General features: G+C 39.1%; 1 protein-coding gene across 1 annotated transcript in view; it reads left to right on the top strand.

The window, feature by feature from the left end:
* LOC140231807 (uncharacterized) overlaps nt 1-14,262 on the top strand; it is a 213,791-nt gene extending 199,529 nt beyond the window's left edge. The window contains 9 exon segments of the mRNA XM_072311960.1: nt 139-267; nt 770-883; nt 6,965-7,081; nt 7,623-7,736; nt 8,460-8,579; nt 9,231-9,344; nt 9,969-10,088; nt 10,984-11,153; nt 12,210-14,262. Coding sequence (XP_072168061.1) covers nt 139-267; nt 770-883; nt 6,965-7,081; nt 7,623-7,736; nt 8,460-8,579; nt 9,231-9,344; nt 9,969-10,088; nt 10,984-11,153; nt 12,210-12,365 — 1,154 coding nt within the window. The 3' untranslated portion in view covers nt 12,366-14,262.
* The last annotated feature ends 640 nt before the right edge of the window (nt 14,263-14,902 follow it).

Genomic DNA, 14,902 nt, shown 5'->3' with positions numbered 1-14,902 from the left:
AGACAAATGCGCCATTAGAAAGAAGGCACTCCAACATGTGTGCTGATCAAATTTTTCTGCATATAGTCCAAAAGAGAATGAGCTAGTGTTCATGCAGTTTGACATAATATCAACATATGAAACATTCTCCTCTCCTAGTTAACTGCGATGGCTACCCCTGCCTCCATGGCTCGGACTGTGTGCAGACAGGGAACGGCATCAACGACTTCATGTGCTACTGTGTAGCCGGATGGTACGGCTCCCTCTGTGAGAACGAGGTCCCCGTCGGTAAGTTGGTCTTCTCTGTATACTCACTCCTCCCTTTTCTCTTGTGCTGCTTTTTGTGCTTTGTTTTCTTGTCTTCAATGATGGTTGTTGTCGTTGCTCAGTTGAATGCTTGTCTGCATTGTTAGATATTTTCAATAGACAATTAGCATAGGCTGATATCATAAGATGTCTGTGGTACTGACTTATCCAATCAGTAGATTATTTCATTGCTATGTAATCCTTCATGTGCATATCAACATATTCTAAAAGAGCAATGCTGTGTTAAACTGTCATTTTTGTGAACAACAGTGTTTACTAAAAAGGAGAGCTAGTCAAAATTTTGATTTCAAAGTTTTGATGCAATACTGGTAATATTATATCTAACTGCATCAATGTCCTGCTGTGATCTACCAGTATTCTTAGCAGCAAGCATCGATCAAAATGTAAATTTGTTACCTTCCTGCAATACTGGTTTGAACGTTGAGGGCCATCATCGTATATCTGAATCCCAATCATTGACCAGGTGCCAATCCATGTGACTACGACCAATGTATGAACGGAGCCACCTGCGTGCCCAGCGGGACCAGCTACCTGTGCAACTGTGCCCCTGGCTTCTCTGGCCGCTACTGTGAGGAGAGTAAGTATGGACACACAGGCTACTCTGGTGCAGCAATCTCTTTGGCCAGTGGCAAGAGAAACTGCACTTTCACCTTAACCCACTCCCTACGAGAACCTAGTGGCCAGTGTATTCAGTCTATGGGGATTTCAGAATTCAGCATGGAAGGGGTTAATTGATATATACAAAATTGTACCATGTATGTGTGTGCATATTGACATAAATAATCGCCAATGATTCAATGTTTAGAGTAATAGCCATGGTACAAAAATCAAGGGCAGTTTGTCACTCAGTTGCAATCAAAACAAATCAGTGCAAGAAATATTACTTGAAAAGATATTTGATATATACGATATATTGATATCAATCATGTGATTGGTTGAAGCCCTTTGTAAATTGTTGGTTGGAATATGTGGCAGGTGGCTGTTAGCTTTTTTACTCCATCTGGTATATAATTCCTAAATTATACAAGTAATAAGAAGTATAATTAGAATTCTATTAGTAATAATGAAGTATAAGTCGAAGAGGTTAGCATTTCCCAGGTGTTTAAGGCAGTGAAGTCACATAATGAAATTCAAAGTAGGTAAAAATTCCAGGCAGTCCCAGTTGGCTATAAATACCCGTGTCAGTGAGCAGTAAGCATCTTTTCAAAGAGAATACGGCTTTAAATAGACAGACCAGCAACACCATGCAGTATTGGGTGCAATGCAGACAATTAGCTCACTGGTCCTTCTCATCATACAGACAAGCAATAAGTAAAGCACAATCATTGCTGTTCCAAAGGCACGGAGCATTCTTATACGTATGGACATCTCAAGTCAAGCAATTAAGCAAAACATCAGTATACAGTATAAGGGCCCACCAGTTTTGACTTCTGTTCAGTGTTGTAAAGGGAGGGTTCAGAACTGAAGAGTATCGATCAAATGAGATGCTGGGTGGGAACCTCTTCGACTTATACTTCATTATTACTAATAGAATTCTAATTATACTTCTTATTACTTGTATAATTTAGGAATTCTATTACGTAATACTCGTATAAGTCTTCAGAGGTTAGCATGTTCAAAGTTCCGTACAGAAGTCAGTCTAGTGGCATGAGTGAGGGCAAGAGGACAAGAAGGATGATGGACAGTTTTCACAACAAGGTTGAAACTTTGGTCATGACTCCTCATGCATAGAGAATATCTATCGATGGTGACACACATTGTCGCAAACAAGAGAAGAACTCGAGCAAAGTTTGCTTGAGAACCTACTAGTATAAGGTGCAAGGCATAGGTTTTGAGTATGATATCATTTTGATACCTTGCGTGCTTTAACTGGAGCAGGATTAAGCATGATAGCGCACAGACAAGTTAATCAAATACAATGGACCTCTTGTACCGATTTTCCAATCAAGACATAATCCTAATCATGTTCCTTAATATTCATGTACATTTGAAGGAAGAATTAGACATTAACCAGTTCATACTCGGCATAGTAATATTGCAGCAATAATTAGAGGCAAGTCCATTGCATTTTGGGTTGATATTAGAGTTTAAATTCATCAGTTTGGTGGACCGAATGTCCTAAACGAGTGGCCGAATAATGTGTCGCCATTTTCCAATGCACAACGTAACGTGATTTATGGTCTTGTGTCTTATCTGACTCATATTATGACATTGTTCTTAACTGAGATACTAATATACAGGTATATACACATACTATCACAATTTACATGTATCTTTCTAACTCAGTAGAACTGAGAATTGTTGAACTAATGTGGAATCAATTGTTAGAAGGTAGAAGGTTCAAAATGTACCAGCGTTCGTCCAGTCAGTTGTGGACAAGATTTCATTATGACCTTTATACTTCATGCGCGAAAGTTTAGAAGTTGCGGCGCTTCTGTAGCTATGAGCTGAGAATGTGATACCACTTTCATATTAGCATCCGTGGATGTCTTACCAGACCAGAGTCTGGGATGAACGCGGGATGACTGTGCTCCCAAATCCTTATGTATATGAGCACGAGGTATATACGTCCTGTGGTACCCTTTCATACTGATCTCGAAGACAGATCAAACTCGGTACATGTTCCCATAGCAACAATACATTCATACCTAATTGTATGCAACAGTCAGTACAGTGTACAGGGATGTACACGTACAGCTATTGACAGTATATTAGTTATATTTTAAGTGTTTATACAAGCAGCTGCGAGGGACTGGCTTTCAGCCTCCGCTCCAAGATGCTTGTCGTCACCGATTTGTTGGGATGTTTCGGAGGAATTATGAGTTTGCTTTCTGAACTTGCTCGTTGGAGATGTTCTGTGCATTTAATATACTCATGAAGAGTTGATCGGAACACAGAGTTTAGGGTTGGAGGTAAAAGAAGGCACTTTAATTACCTGGTTAGAGATATACCTTCCATATCTCTAATGTGCAAACGTGGCATCATCTTCCGGTAATGTCATAAGAACTAGATGTCTCAGCATTTGTGTACGTTTTGCCGAAACGAGCTAGGAAAATTGTTTTTGGCTCAAGGCACTGAAGGAGTCTATAGTTCATAGGTATCTTGAAACGATAAAAAGTGATTCAAAACAATTGAAACATCCCCAATGTTGTTGCATTTAGGCTTGCGAGGGTCGGAGTTAGATACACCCTTCATAAGTTCTGACTATAGGGGCTGTTTGCCTATGTCATAGCTCTCGGTTTCAGGTAGTATGGAAGACCGAGCAGGTCTATGAGTTAATCGTGGGGTGGGCTTTGTTGAAAAGCTATGCTATAGGCTTAGATGTTGACAACATGTTCTGTAGACGGGTTAAAAAGGATCACAAGATTGTTCAGAATACAGACATTGCTACTGTCTTCAAGCACCCTCATTTGTTTTGTTTATTGGTATTGTCTCGCCATGACGATGAGAGGAGCTTTGCAATGTGCTGCGATGTGTCTGCCACTTGTCATCGCTAGCAGAGAGCACCCATGCAGGCGGCTAGTGTGAGCTGGAGGCTCGTCGGTGGGTGAGGGTGTGGGGCAAGAGTTTTCTCTAGGAGTAATAGAGGTGGGGCTATTCGCATTTTGAGCGATAATGAGGCCCATGGCTGCCGCCGCCATTGGGGCAGTGAGGATTGCTCAGATCACCTTGTTCAGTTGAAGCTTGTGGAGGACTGAAAACGTTCTAGGGTAAGGAAAAAGGCATCGAAATTCAGGGCAATAAAACTTAGCTTCCATTTGACATGAGGAAAGTTCCTAATCCATATGTAGAGTTTGTGGATTGTGTGGTGAAAAACATGTAAAATAGTAATTAGTTGTTCATGTCTCTGCGAGACAAGCAGAAAACTTAAGAATTATCTACATCTGTTGAATGTGAAGCTGATATCCAATTGCTAGACACCAATTCCAATGTTGGCCGTGAATTCGTTCGGGTCAGATATGCTACTAGTAGCTGTAGAAATGTCTGACCGAATTATGAATAAGTACATTTTTTGTACACGAGCCACACAGGGCTTCAAGATCGTTCTGAATTGCAAGAGGTTCACACACATTGCTATGCGGGGAATTCTGTTTGGCACTCCAGACTCTCTGAGCAAAGGAATTGTCATTGTTCAGAATTAACTACTCTCCATACTGGGATGCAAGCATCGCTTGAAATTATCATGCTAATGAAGGTGGAAAGTAATTCTTTGTCTTGCGAGACAGCCACCACCAAAGAATGTTTTGTATCGCATGACTAGATAACGACACCAAACTTCGTGTCGATGTCATCTTCTGCTTTACGCAGAGCATTAGTTGATTTATTTTTTCTAGTCCTAATTGACGAGAATGTAAATTTCTTTGTGGAAGGCATTAGAATCCCGAAATTTGGTTTCGTTGCCATACAAGATTGAATTTCCAAGGGCAGTAACCTTGTCAAGCTTGTTCTGAGGAAAAAACTGAAAATCATTTGCTGGGAATTAATATGAGAACCAAGGAAGGTCTCGACGTGCTTTGGGTTGAAACTGGATTTGTCGAAATCCTTACTGAAACTCTTTAAGGGTGACAAGTTGATCATTGGCTTTGTCAAGACACTCTTCTCTGGTGTGAGAAAGAATATGGATATCATCGAAATAGGTGATTGTTGTAATGCCACTACTCACCGAGGCAAAGACAGGTTTCATAACTTTAAGGGAATTCTGTGGGGTCAAATTAAGGCCAGATGGAAGGCACTGAAGGAATGCAGTGAAAATACTACTTAGTATTTCCATTCGAAAGACTATGCTTGATGAACAAGGTGAACGGATACGGATAAATATGCACCCTTTGGAGGGGCAAAATTAAGGCCGTAATCAAGCGAAACTGTTCCACTCTGAAGTGTTGGTATCTTACAAATTTGTTCAAGTTTTTCAAATTTATGATTGGACTTAGACCGCCGGTCTTTGGTAGCGCTAGAATAGAGTTGATACTCCATGTGAGGAATCTCTCTAATAGCTTGCTTTGCGAGAATGTTCGGAGACAATTCTTCATGGGTTGCCTTTTCCTCCTCGGTAGAATGTACACTTTGTAGAGGAAAAATTTATTGGTATGGGGTTGAAATGAAATTATTGGCTTCATAGCCAAATATTGTGGCCAATATCCAAGGCTCGGGAATTATTTTGACCAGTCATCTTTGGAAAGCTTGAGATTTCTAGCACTGAGCGGTCTTGGACAGTACTCATCCTTTTTTTTTCTTTTTTTTTTTTTTTTTTTTTTTTTTTTTTTTGCTGGCTTGCGTAGAGACATTCATGACACACGATGTATGCTTATGTGACACTTGTCAATTTCTCTCAGATGTCTTTCTGAACAACTTTCTACCAAGTGGAATCGACTTGCTGCGCAAGTGTTGCTGAGAAGGGTTGAGATGGGGTTTTAAGATACCTCGATGGTGCATGCTCGGATCATACGATAAGCAAAGCCCGGGAGTGTCAGGCCATCGATGGTGACATGAGTTGTTACAATTCTCGTTGTGTCAATTGCATGGATGATTATCCGTGCATGATATGTGAATTTCAGAAAGGATTTATCTATGTGGTAGAAGTCCCTTCACTACATTTTGTTGTAGAAGTTGGGAGCTCACAAGACCCAAGGCCTCGTGAAGGAGGATCGCCCAAATTTTGCTCTCGATTTTTGGTGTGAGAACTGCTTGGGCATTCGATGGCAATTGAGCATTTGCTTCGCGATTTTATAGAGCACTTACCTTCTGATATGGGCAGTGTGACTGCCTTCATTAGCAAATCAGCCAATTTTTAAATTTGGCCCAAATGAGATCAGAATTTAAGTTAAAATCAAATTTGGTACCAGGCTTTGAAAGAGTTTGGCTGTAAGGACATGGCATCCGGATCAATTCGGTTGTCAAAATGACCATAACCACAAGGGCAGAGTCCAGGCCACCCATACAGGGCAACGCAATCAGTTTTGCCAGGAAGGAGGCTGACATGAGAATATCGTCGTCTGTTGAGCTGCCGATGGGGATGGCTAGCTCGCTGAAGTCTTCGATGGGCGGGGCAGCGCCCCTGTCCTCGCGGACATGGCTCGCATGTCCGGACTAATCGCCGGGAGGAGAAGCTCTCCTGCACCAGCTGGCATGGCTCGCATGCCGTTTGTCATTACCACGGTGTGCCGCCGCCCTATCCATGAAGCGGGAGAGTATCTCGGTCTCTCTAGCTGAGCTTCAAGGCGGCCTTCCATGCCCTGATCTCCCCGCGGGGATGGGGGCTGAGAGGTAGCGTCGTCTTCCTGATCACTAGACATGGGAGTTTGAGATGTATAATCACGGAGGTGTCTCACCTCCCTGGTATAATTCACTGCCGTCACACTTGAAAAAGATGCTTACTGCTCACTGACACGGGTATTTATAGGCAACTGGGACTGCCTGGAATTTTTACCTACTTTGAATTTCATTATGTGACTTCACTGCCTTAAACACCTGGGAAATGCTAACCTCTGAAGACTTATACGAGTATTACGTAATAGAATTGTAATATTAGAAGCATGAGAACCAAGTACAGTAGCTGTTGTACATTATGAATATCCTTGATAACCCCTTCCTTTTTAGTTGAGTGTTGCTCTTTCATAGCCTCATGGAAAATGTATATGATTGTACCTTCTATTTGCAGTAACACCCGATCCGTGTGACACCACCCCTTGCCTGAACGGAGCCCAGTGTGTCAGCTCTGGGAATCAGTATTCGTGCGAGTGTAGCCCAGGTTACACCGGCACGTACTGTGAGACAAGTGAGTCCAGGATCTTCTCATTCTTCTCAACATTCTGCTCAAAATGTGCCTCAAATTACAATTGCCATGGTCTCACTTTTCATTTCATTTTTCCTCTTTGCCAGTGTCTAGATGATACTGATGTGCATAGTGTTACCCTTGTTCTGTTGTTGTTCAAATGTATTGATGGAAACTTTGAAAGCACATTTGTTTTTAAAACACATGAATTTGTGTTCTAAGTCAAGTGACCTAAGAGCCTAGCTGTTGTACATCTTGATTTCATACGTCCTTATGTTATTCTGCTTGTAGTTTGTCCTTTTTGTTGTTTCTGTTTTTTCCAGTGGTTTCCACTTTGTGACCCTAATAGTCATGAGGTTATTATTTTGATATTATGATGAGGAACGTCAATGGCAAATGATACATCTAATCATCAAGTCTTACATCGCTGCAAAATGGCTTCTTTTTTTTCGTCAGTTTTGATTTGTAGTTCATACAGTCTTTGTGCACAGATTCTTTATAAGCAATGTTTTGAAATTAATAATCACATTCTCTCCCCACACAGATATCCAAGAATGTGACAGTACGCCTTGCCTGAATGGAGGACAGTGTATTGATGATGTCAATGGCTACATCTGCATTTGTGCCGACGGCTATACTGGTGTACATTGCCAAATAGGTATGCCTGCAACATCACGCATATACATGTTGACAACATCATGCATATTTGTGTGTAATGTTATGTAAAAACTTAGATCACATTTCAGAGATCATCAATTGTGTACATCGTACGTCATGTCACTGAAGTGGCTATTTGTTAAAGTTTTTTTCATGTATTTAAACTGAAGTTATCTGTCTTCTACCTATGCTTGTATGCTGTTGAAAAATATGAAAGCCATCTTCTGAAGCTCACAAATACACAAATGTAGTGTGGGAGTTTAGATGTGCTATTCTTTAATCAGATGCAGGGTAATGCCAGCCAAGATTTGGTTTGTACAAGAATTGTTACATCAGGGTAATCATTGCACATACTTACAGTCAACCTCACCGAAATCGAATCCAAAGAAACCAAAGAAAATCCTTCAACATATAAATAGAGTCTTAACTGACATCATAGAATTGATACATGTTTGTATCCATCCGAGTTGTGTGAGGCTGATTTAAACGAGGTTAGACTTTATCATGTTTTTGAACAATTTTACAACTTTGACTTTAAATTTGCTGTTATGTCAGTTTTGTTTGGTATTGCTACCATCATGTTTATGCTAGAAAAATTGTAAGGATGTTACTTTGGTCTATTTAGATATTTAGAAATATATGTCTTATTTAGAGGTAAAACAGGAACCACTCAAACTCTGTCATTCACTCATTTATTCATTTGAAAATTCATTTTTTCAAACAGCACCGCCAGATCCCTGCGATGGGAACCTGTGCTTCAATGGAGCAACCTGCGTTAGTTCAGGCACCACTTCCTACGAGTGTGTCTGTTTAGAAGGCTTCTTTGGAGATCTTTGCCAATTCGGTAAGATGTCAAAGAGCTGTTTCTTCTGTGCTCCATTCTTGTAATCTGCTTTTTGTGTGTGTGAAACTTGTGTGACATGCAAACATGGCATGCACATGTGTGTCCCTGGCCCTAGATGTCATGCTAAAGACCATCTTGTTCCAAATTTCTTTTACTTCCAAGCCAGTATATACTTTTATTGTGTTTTGCACTGTGTGCAATCATACTGATAAATCTTCATAAAGGATGCACATTATACATTTTCACCATTCTAGAAGATAGTTTTAATAATCTACTTGAACATCAAAGTTATTCTTCACTTTTTGTCTTTGTAAGAAACAAGCAGTCAGGAAGTGTAAGGTTAATATGCAACTACTTTATTTTGTAGCCATTGCAAAGACTTTGCATTTCTTTTGAAAAAGGATATCTTGGATATATATATGAAATTTTACTTGGAAGGATCCAAGTGAACAGCAGTGAATGCAATGTTACACACTTACAATATTTCATAAATGCATGGTGCATATCTATCATATTAAGTCACCAGAAATGAGTGACTTTTATCATAAAACAGAATTGACAGAGAGAATGTCATGAAGAAAGTGAGAGGATACATGTATGTTGGACATATGAATACTGTACTGACATCATTCACAAATATCCTTCTCCTAGGGAGCGCTTGCGTCAGCGACCCCTGCATCAATGGAGGGACCTGTGTAGACGTCGGAAATTTTGCCTATGACTGTTTCTGTGCACCTGGATTTACAGGAACCAACTGTGAACAAGGTAAGACATCTTTATTCCAACTGGTTTTATGAGGTAGTGTACAGACAACTGTCGCAACTCTTTCCTCTGCGTGTGAGACTAGGAATGACACGTACAGCCTTGGAATCATAACTATTTTTGCTAATACCATTCTCTGCAGAACATGTAAATTGTCCATACCTGAAATGTCCAGAAATGTGTGAGACTTCAAATCAAAATTAGCTTCTATCACATAAAGTGAATGTTTTCACTGATCTGAATCTCTTTCCTCAAGGCGGCAAGTAAGCTCCTACCAAATTATGAGCTCTGTAGTTGTTTGATAGCTGAACATCGGCAGGACTAATACAGTGGACTCCTGTTATAACAAAGTCTTTAGGACTAGCATTTTTCTTTAGTTATATCAAAATTTCATTGCAGCTGAACAAGTAAAGTACATGTATATATGAATATAAAGACTACAGTTTGGGGGATCTTGAATTTTATTTTGTTCTAACATGATTTCATAACAACTGTGTCTGTTATAATGGAAGTGCACTGTATTGAGACATTAAAGTGCTCCATCACCTACAGGTATATTCTATAAGTCCTCAAGTGACACGCCTCTGCCCTTCTTCCTTGCCCCCATCCCCCTTCCCCCATTTCCAGAAATTGAGGTAGACCCCTGTGACAGCAGACCGTGCAAGTTTGGAACCTGCCTCAACCTCGGGAACGGAGCCTATCGGTGCCAGTGTGATGCAGGCTGGACCGGGGATAACTGCAATACAGGTGTGTGGAAAGACATTTTTTTTTTTTGGTCAAACATCAAAACTGAGTTTGAAGTTTTAAAGTGCCACATGAAAATTTTGTATGAGAGTGATAATCTATACTGTACATGTACATGCAGCTCTGAATCCTTACTGTAGATATAGACAAGGAACTAACCACTTACATTATACTGTAAAAGTGGATATTTTCACGCAAGTAATTTTTCGCGCTCGGCCGAAAGATGAGTTTTGTGTGTTTTTAATTCCAAGGAATCTAAACATCACTGACTAGAATATATGGCAAACAAAATAATTTGTGTACTTTTATTTTCTTGCTAGTTACCGGTTGCGCCAAAAGGCGCGAAAGTTTCAATGCCATGAAAATTTCCACTTCTACAGTATTTGCACACTGTTATCTGCGATGGTAGGTACATATACAATGTATAATGCCTCTCTCCCTCTCTCAGACACACACGAGCAGTGCTCTAATTCTTAGAACCACTGAGCAGTTAATGGCTTCAGCCTTGCCTACCATACACATCCAGGTTTCCCTAGTTTGTTTTGTTTAAAATCAGTGTTACCCACCTAACTGCATCAAATGTGACAGTAAATAAACACTGCTTAGAACCTCATGAAACCTACTCATTTGCAATTCCCACATCCAAAGCATGGGTTATTTTGTTTTAATGTCAGTGCTACCAAACTGCACAAGAGGCACAGTAAATAAACATTCCTCAGAACCTCTTATGAAACCCTACTTATTTGCAATTCCCACATATAAATGTATGTCTGTGTATCGCCAGCAGCCAATCCAAAGTATGTTACATGTAGCCTCCAAGAGTGCTCTATTGCTGCAATTGTATATTCCACATGAAGATTATGTATGAAGACATCTATTGAAATGTATTTTGTTACAGACATTAATGAGTGCGATGCCAGTCCATGCAAGAATGGTGGGTCCTGTTTCAACACCTTAGGTAGCTATCGCTGCTACTGCGTTGGAGGTTACTCCGGCACAAACTGTGACAGAGGTAAGCAGTACGATGCATTTTTTTGCAGCCTTTCAAGTAATTTGCATTTATTTTCTGTGTATGATTAAGTTTTGCTTATGCACAGGTTTAAAATGTGTCTGACATCATGGCTTATCATTATAGTTTCTCTTTCCTGAAAATGTAGAAGTTGCTTTCATGCATAAGAACATGTACACACACACACACACCAAAGCTACTGATGAGGTTTGATATATTATGACTTCATGTTTAACAGCATGTAAAATTTGGCATGCAAGCTTCATGTAGTTACACTACAGTTTCAAGAGGATGTCCTAATGCAAAGTTCAAAAATGACAGTTGAGGGAAGTCAAAAGCTATGGAAATAGTATGCTCGCGTTGCTGCCACCCTTGCTTGTTAATCAGAATGCGTGCCTATCAATTCATATTATATTATATCGGTTTTGCATACTGTCCCAAAAATAAGCAAGTATATACATGCAATAGTTAAAAGGAAAATGCTTGATCATATAAACTTTAGGCTACCCTTGACGCCATCTTAAGCCATCATATGACCTCCAATGGAGTTTCTCAAGATCTGGCAGCAACTTTGTGAGTGCAAGCAAAATCTGCGGCAACCCCGAAAAGAGCCTGCAGATTATGCAAAGGTTTATGTTCTAATTAAAGATTCACATATTCATGTAGCCTTCTTGTGGTGTGGGTTTCATTGTGTGATCTTCTGTAGGCATCATACTTGTTTCGGATGTTGATTAGCTTTTTTAAGCAAGTTCTGGGCCAACTTTGTGCAAAATTGAGAATGCCATATTCTTATGGCCATAGGGGGCCTGTTTCATAAAACTTGTCATCAGTGACAAGTTGTCATAGCTGTGACAAGCTACAGAAATCCTTGCATCTGATTGGCTGAGAGCAAATTTGTCATAGAAATGTGGCAGTTGTCACTGATGACAAGTTTTATGAAACGGGCCCCTGGTTTCAATTTTAGGACAGTGTGATGCTATGTATACTGTGCTGAGATCTCGTGCTCCATTCTTTCATCTTTCTTTTGCTAATTCTCACTATATTTGCATGCCTTTGCTGTCCCTTTCCTACCAGCGCCTTCAGGCATAAAGAGCAGCAGCTCAGGACTTCCAGAGACAGGGGCATCAACGGCAGAAGAGCCGTCCGGTAGCCTGCTGATTGAACCCTGGTGGATAGCGGTGATCTGCGTCTTAATATTCCTCATCCTTGTATTCATCGTCGTCCTCTACTGCTTGTGCACGTCGCCGAGACGGAAGTCATCGTATTACTAGCTGTGACAGAGTCGCGGCTCTGTTCCTTTGCAATACGTGATAAACCCCTCATTATTACCACTCACAATCTGAGCAGAGATTCTAGTATTATGCGTCAAACCTTTTTTCAAAGCTAGATACATCTTAGAGTGTGTGTTACAGATTATGATTTATGAGAGTATTTGATACTTGGAGATACAGTAGCACAACAAACTTAACTGTGAACTGGCATTGTTTCGTTGTATGTGATTCACTGTGTGTGATTACCAGGTCTGATGCCGAATTGTAATTCTAGAGGTGTTTGTACTGAAGCAAATCTATGATACAAGTACTACAAGTATTGGAAAAAAAAAGTTTTGTTTCATATGTGTCAATGTCAAATTCTATGTTATGTTGTTACGTTGTCAACACATTTCCATATTTGAATGTCTTTCAAGGAATCAATTCTCCCATCCTGCGAAATTTGGACTTCTTGTTGATATCTTAAATTCTATTGAAAGCGTTTAAACGTTTCTTTGATCATGCAACAATTCTCCATTCATATCACCATGATGTTGTAACTGAATTACCTTATGTGGATGTGTGTATATTTTTATATTTCTGTTCTGACGGCCCATACTAAGACTGTTGTTTTTAAATAGTAGCATCATCTCTGCTCATATACGCAACAAAAGTATGTTGTATGTCTGTGGTTATAGTTCTGGTGTTTGAACATGTTACGTGTCCGTTTTTAGTATTTATTGGTTTTCATCAGGTGTCTTGTACTGTATTGTATCTTTCAACAGCATGTAAAGATTTTTTTCTCTGGTTGAGTGGCATTTCACATTCTTTTTAATGAAGTTTTACATATTTTGTAAAAAGAAATTATAACTTATTCAATGCATTTTTGGACATATTTGTATGTACACACTGTATAGTTGTCATATCTGTCATGGATTTTACTAAGTACATTGTATTTCATCATTGCTGTTTCTCATATAGGTGTCATCCCATGTATGTTTTCACTGCATTCTGAAGTAACGTACTGTGTTGTGGGAACATGTCAAAGTGTTTGGTATGAAATTCGACAGATAATGATGGATATTTGTCAATATACATGTATGTAAAATGATGATGCCATTTATCCAGTCAACTCATCGCTTGATTAATAATAATGCTTTAAAATATATATAAATAGTTACTGAGAACTTTGAACCATTAGAATCTTTGACAAGTTAACAAGTGCATGGTCTGCCGGTTTTAACTATTCTCTTAATTGTGAAGGATGTACTCAGGATGTAGATACTAGTATATTATCTCCTCTTTGATAGTAGAAATTTCTTCCGGTACCATTGCTGTTTATTTAAAAAAAGAATAATTTGATTAGCAGGCTAACTTGCTCAAACTTCTAGTCACCTTGTTACTTATCTTACATCTGGAAAAAAAAAAATAATTCAAAAATCTGTGCTACATTCACCCACTAATGGCCTTTGTATATTAGCCTAAAATGCAACTGAGTAGATTTGAAAGAAAATGCAAGCTGGCGAACAGCAACATTTCACTTTTTTACTTGACATAGAGCATAGAGAAATGTATGATATATTTCAAGTTGAATTACTAATTGTATGCGTCTTACCCAGCATTCCTGCATATGGTGTATTGTCACTAGATTTGACTCTGTACACATTCAATACTGCGCATGGTGCTATAACAATCTCAGCATAGAGCAAAAGCTGACGTTATGAACACATATGAAAATATTATCCTCTCTAAATCCATATATGTATACAATGTGAAAATGTGGTATATATACCTTACAGTTTATTTTTTCCAAAAATCATACACATTTTACCCATGTCATACCAGGACATATATTTTACTAAGTTGTATTTTGGCATGTGGAAATATTTCTATTTTGTACTTTTGATCATTTTATACACATCTGAATATTAAATAAAACGTGCCTAAAGGGCCATTTATTAAATGAAAAACTGTTTGTTATGTCTGTGTGATAGTTCCCTCTTGACAAGGTACAGAGAAATTTTTCTCCATGAGAGCATATTTGGAATCCAGGTGGATGTGTATAGGATCAAGATCACACATTGACCATTCAATACAACTACACATCTTTTCTTACAGGACAAAAAGGTCACAACGGCAACTGTAACAGTTTTTATTACCCAAGGGTGCATCTTTCATATCTCAAGTCATCATCACACTTTCTCTGACTTCATCAGAAGGAAATGGCTGTACACATTTTAAACCCACACCTTAGATACACATTCGCAGAGTTTGATTGCAAAAGGAGTTAACTCCATTCTTGTTAATTTGAGATATTTGTGATAGAACCTGCTAAAAAAACAAAGAAATTAATGAGAAAATATGGTGGTTTTTTTTTATCTCAACTCGAAGAATATTCCTGATGTAACGACTGATCAGGTATCACTGGAAAGGTTTTGTTTTGCTTCATCTGATTATTGACTTACTTTGAAATGTTTGACATGGTGCTTAACCCATTTTGTGATCAAATATTTCATTTGTTATTTTTGTTTGTTTTTAATTCCAGCTGATAGAATCAG

Source organism: Diadema setosum, chromosome 8 (assembly GCF_964275005.1).
Source record: "Diadema setosum chromosome 8, eeDiaSeto1, whole genome shotgun sequence".
NCBI lineage: Eukaryota > Metazoa > Echinodermata > Echinoidea > Diadematoida > Diadematidae > Diadema > Diadema setosum.
The sequence above is the reverse complement of the archived record's forward strand: the minus strand, read 5'-3'. Positions and strand labels throughout refer to the sequence as shown.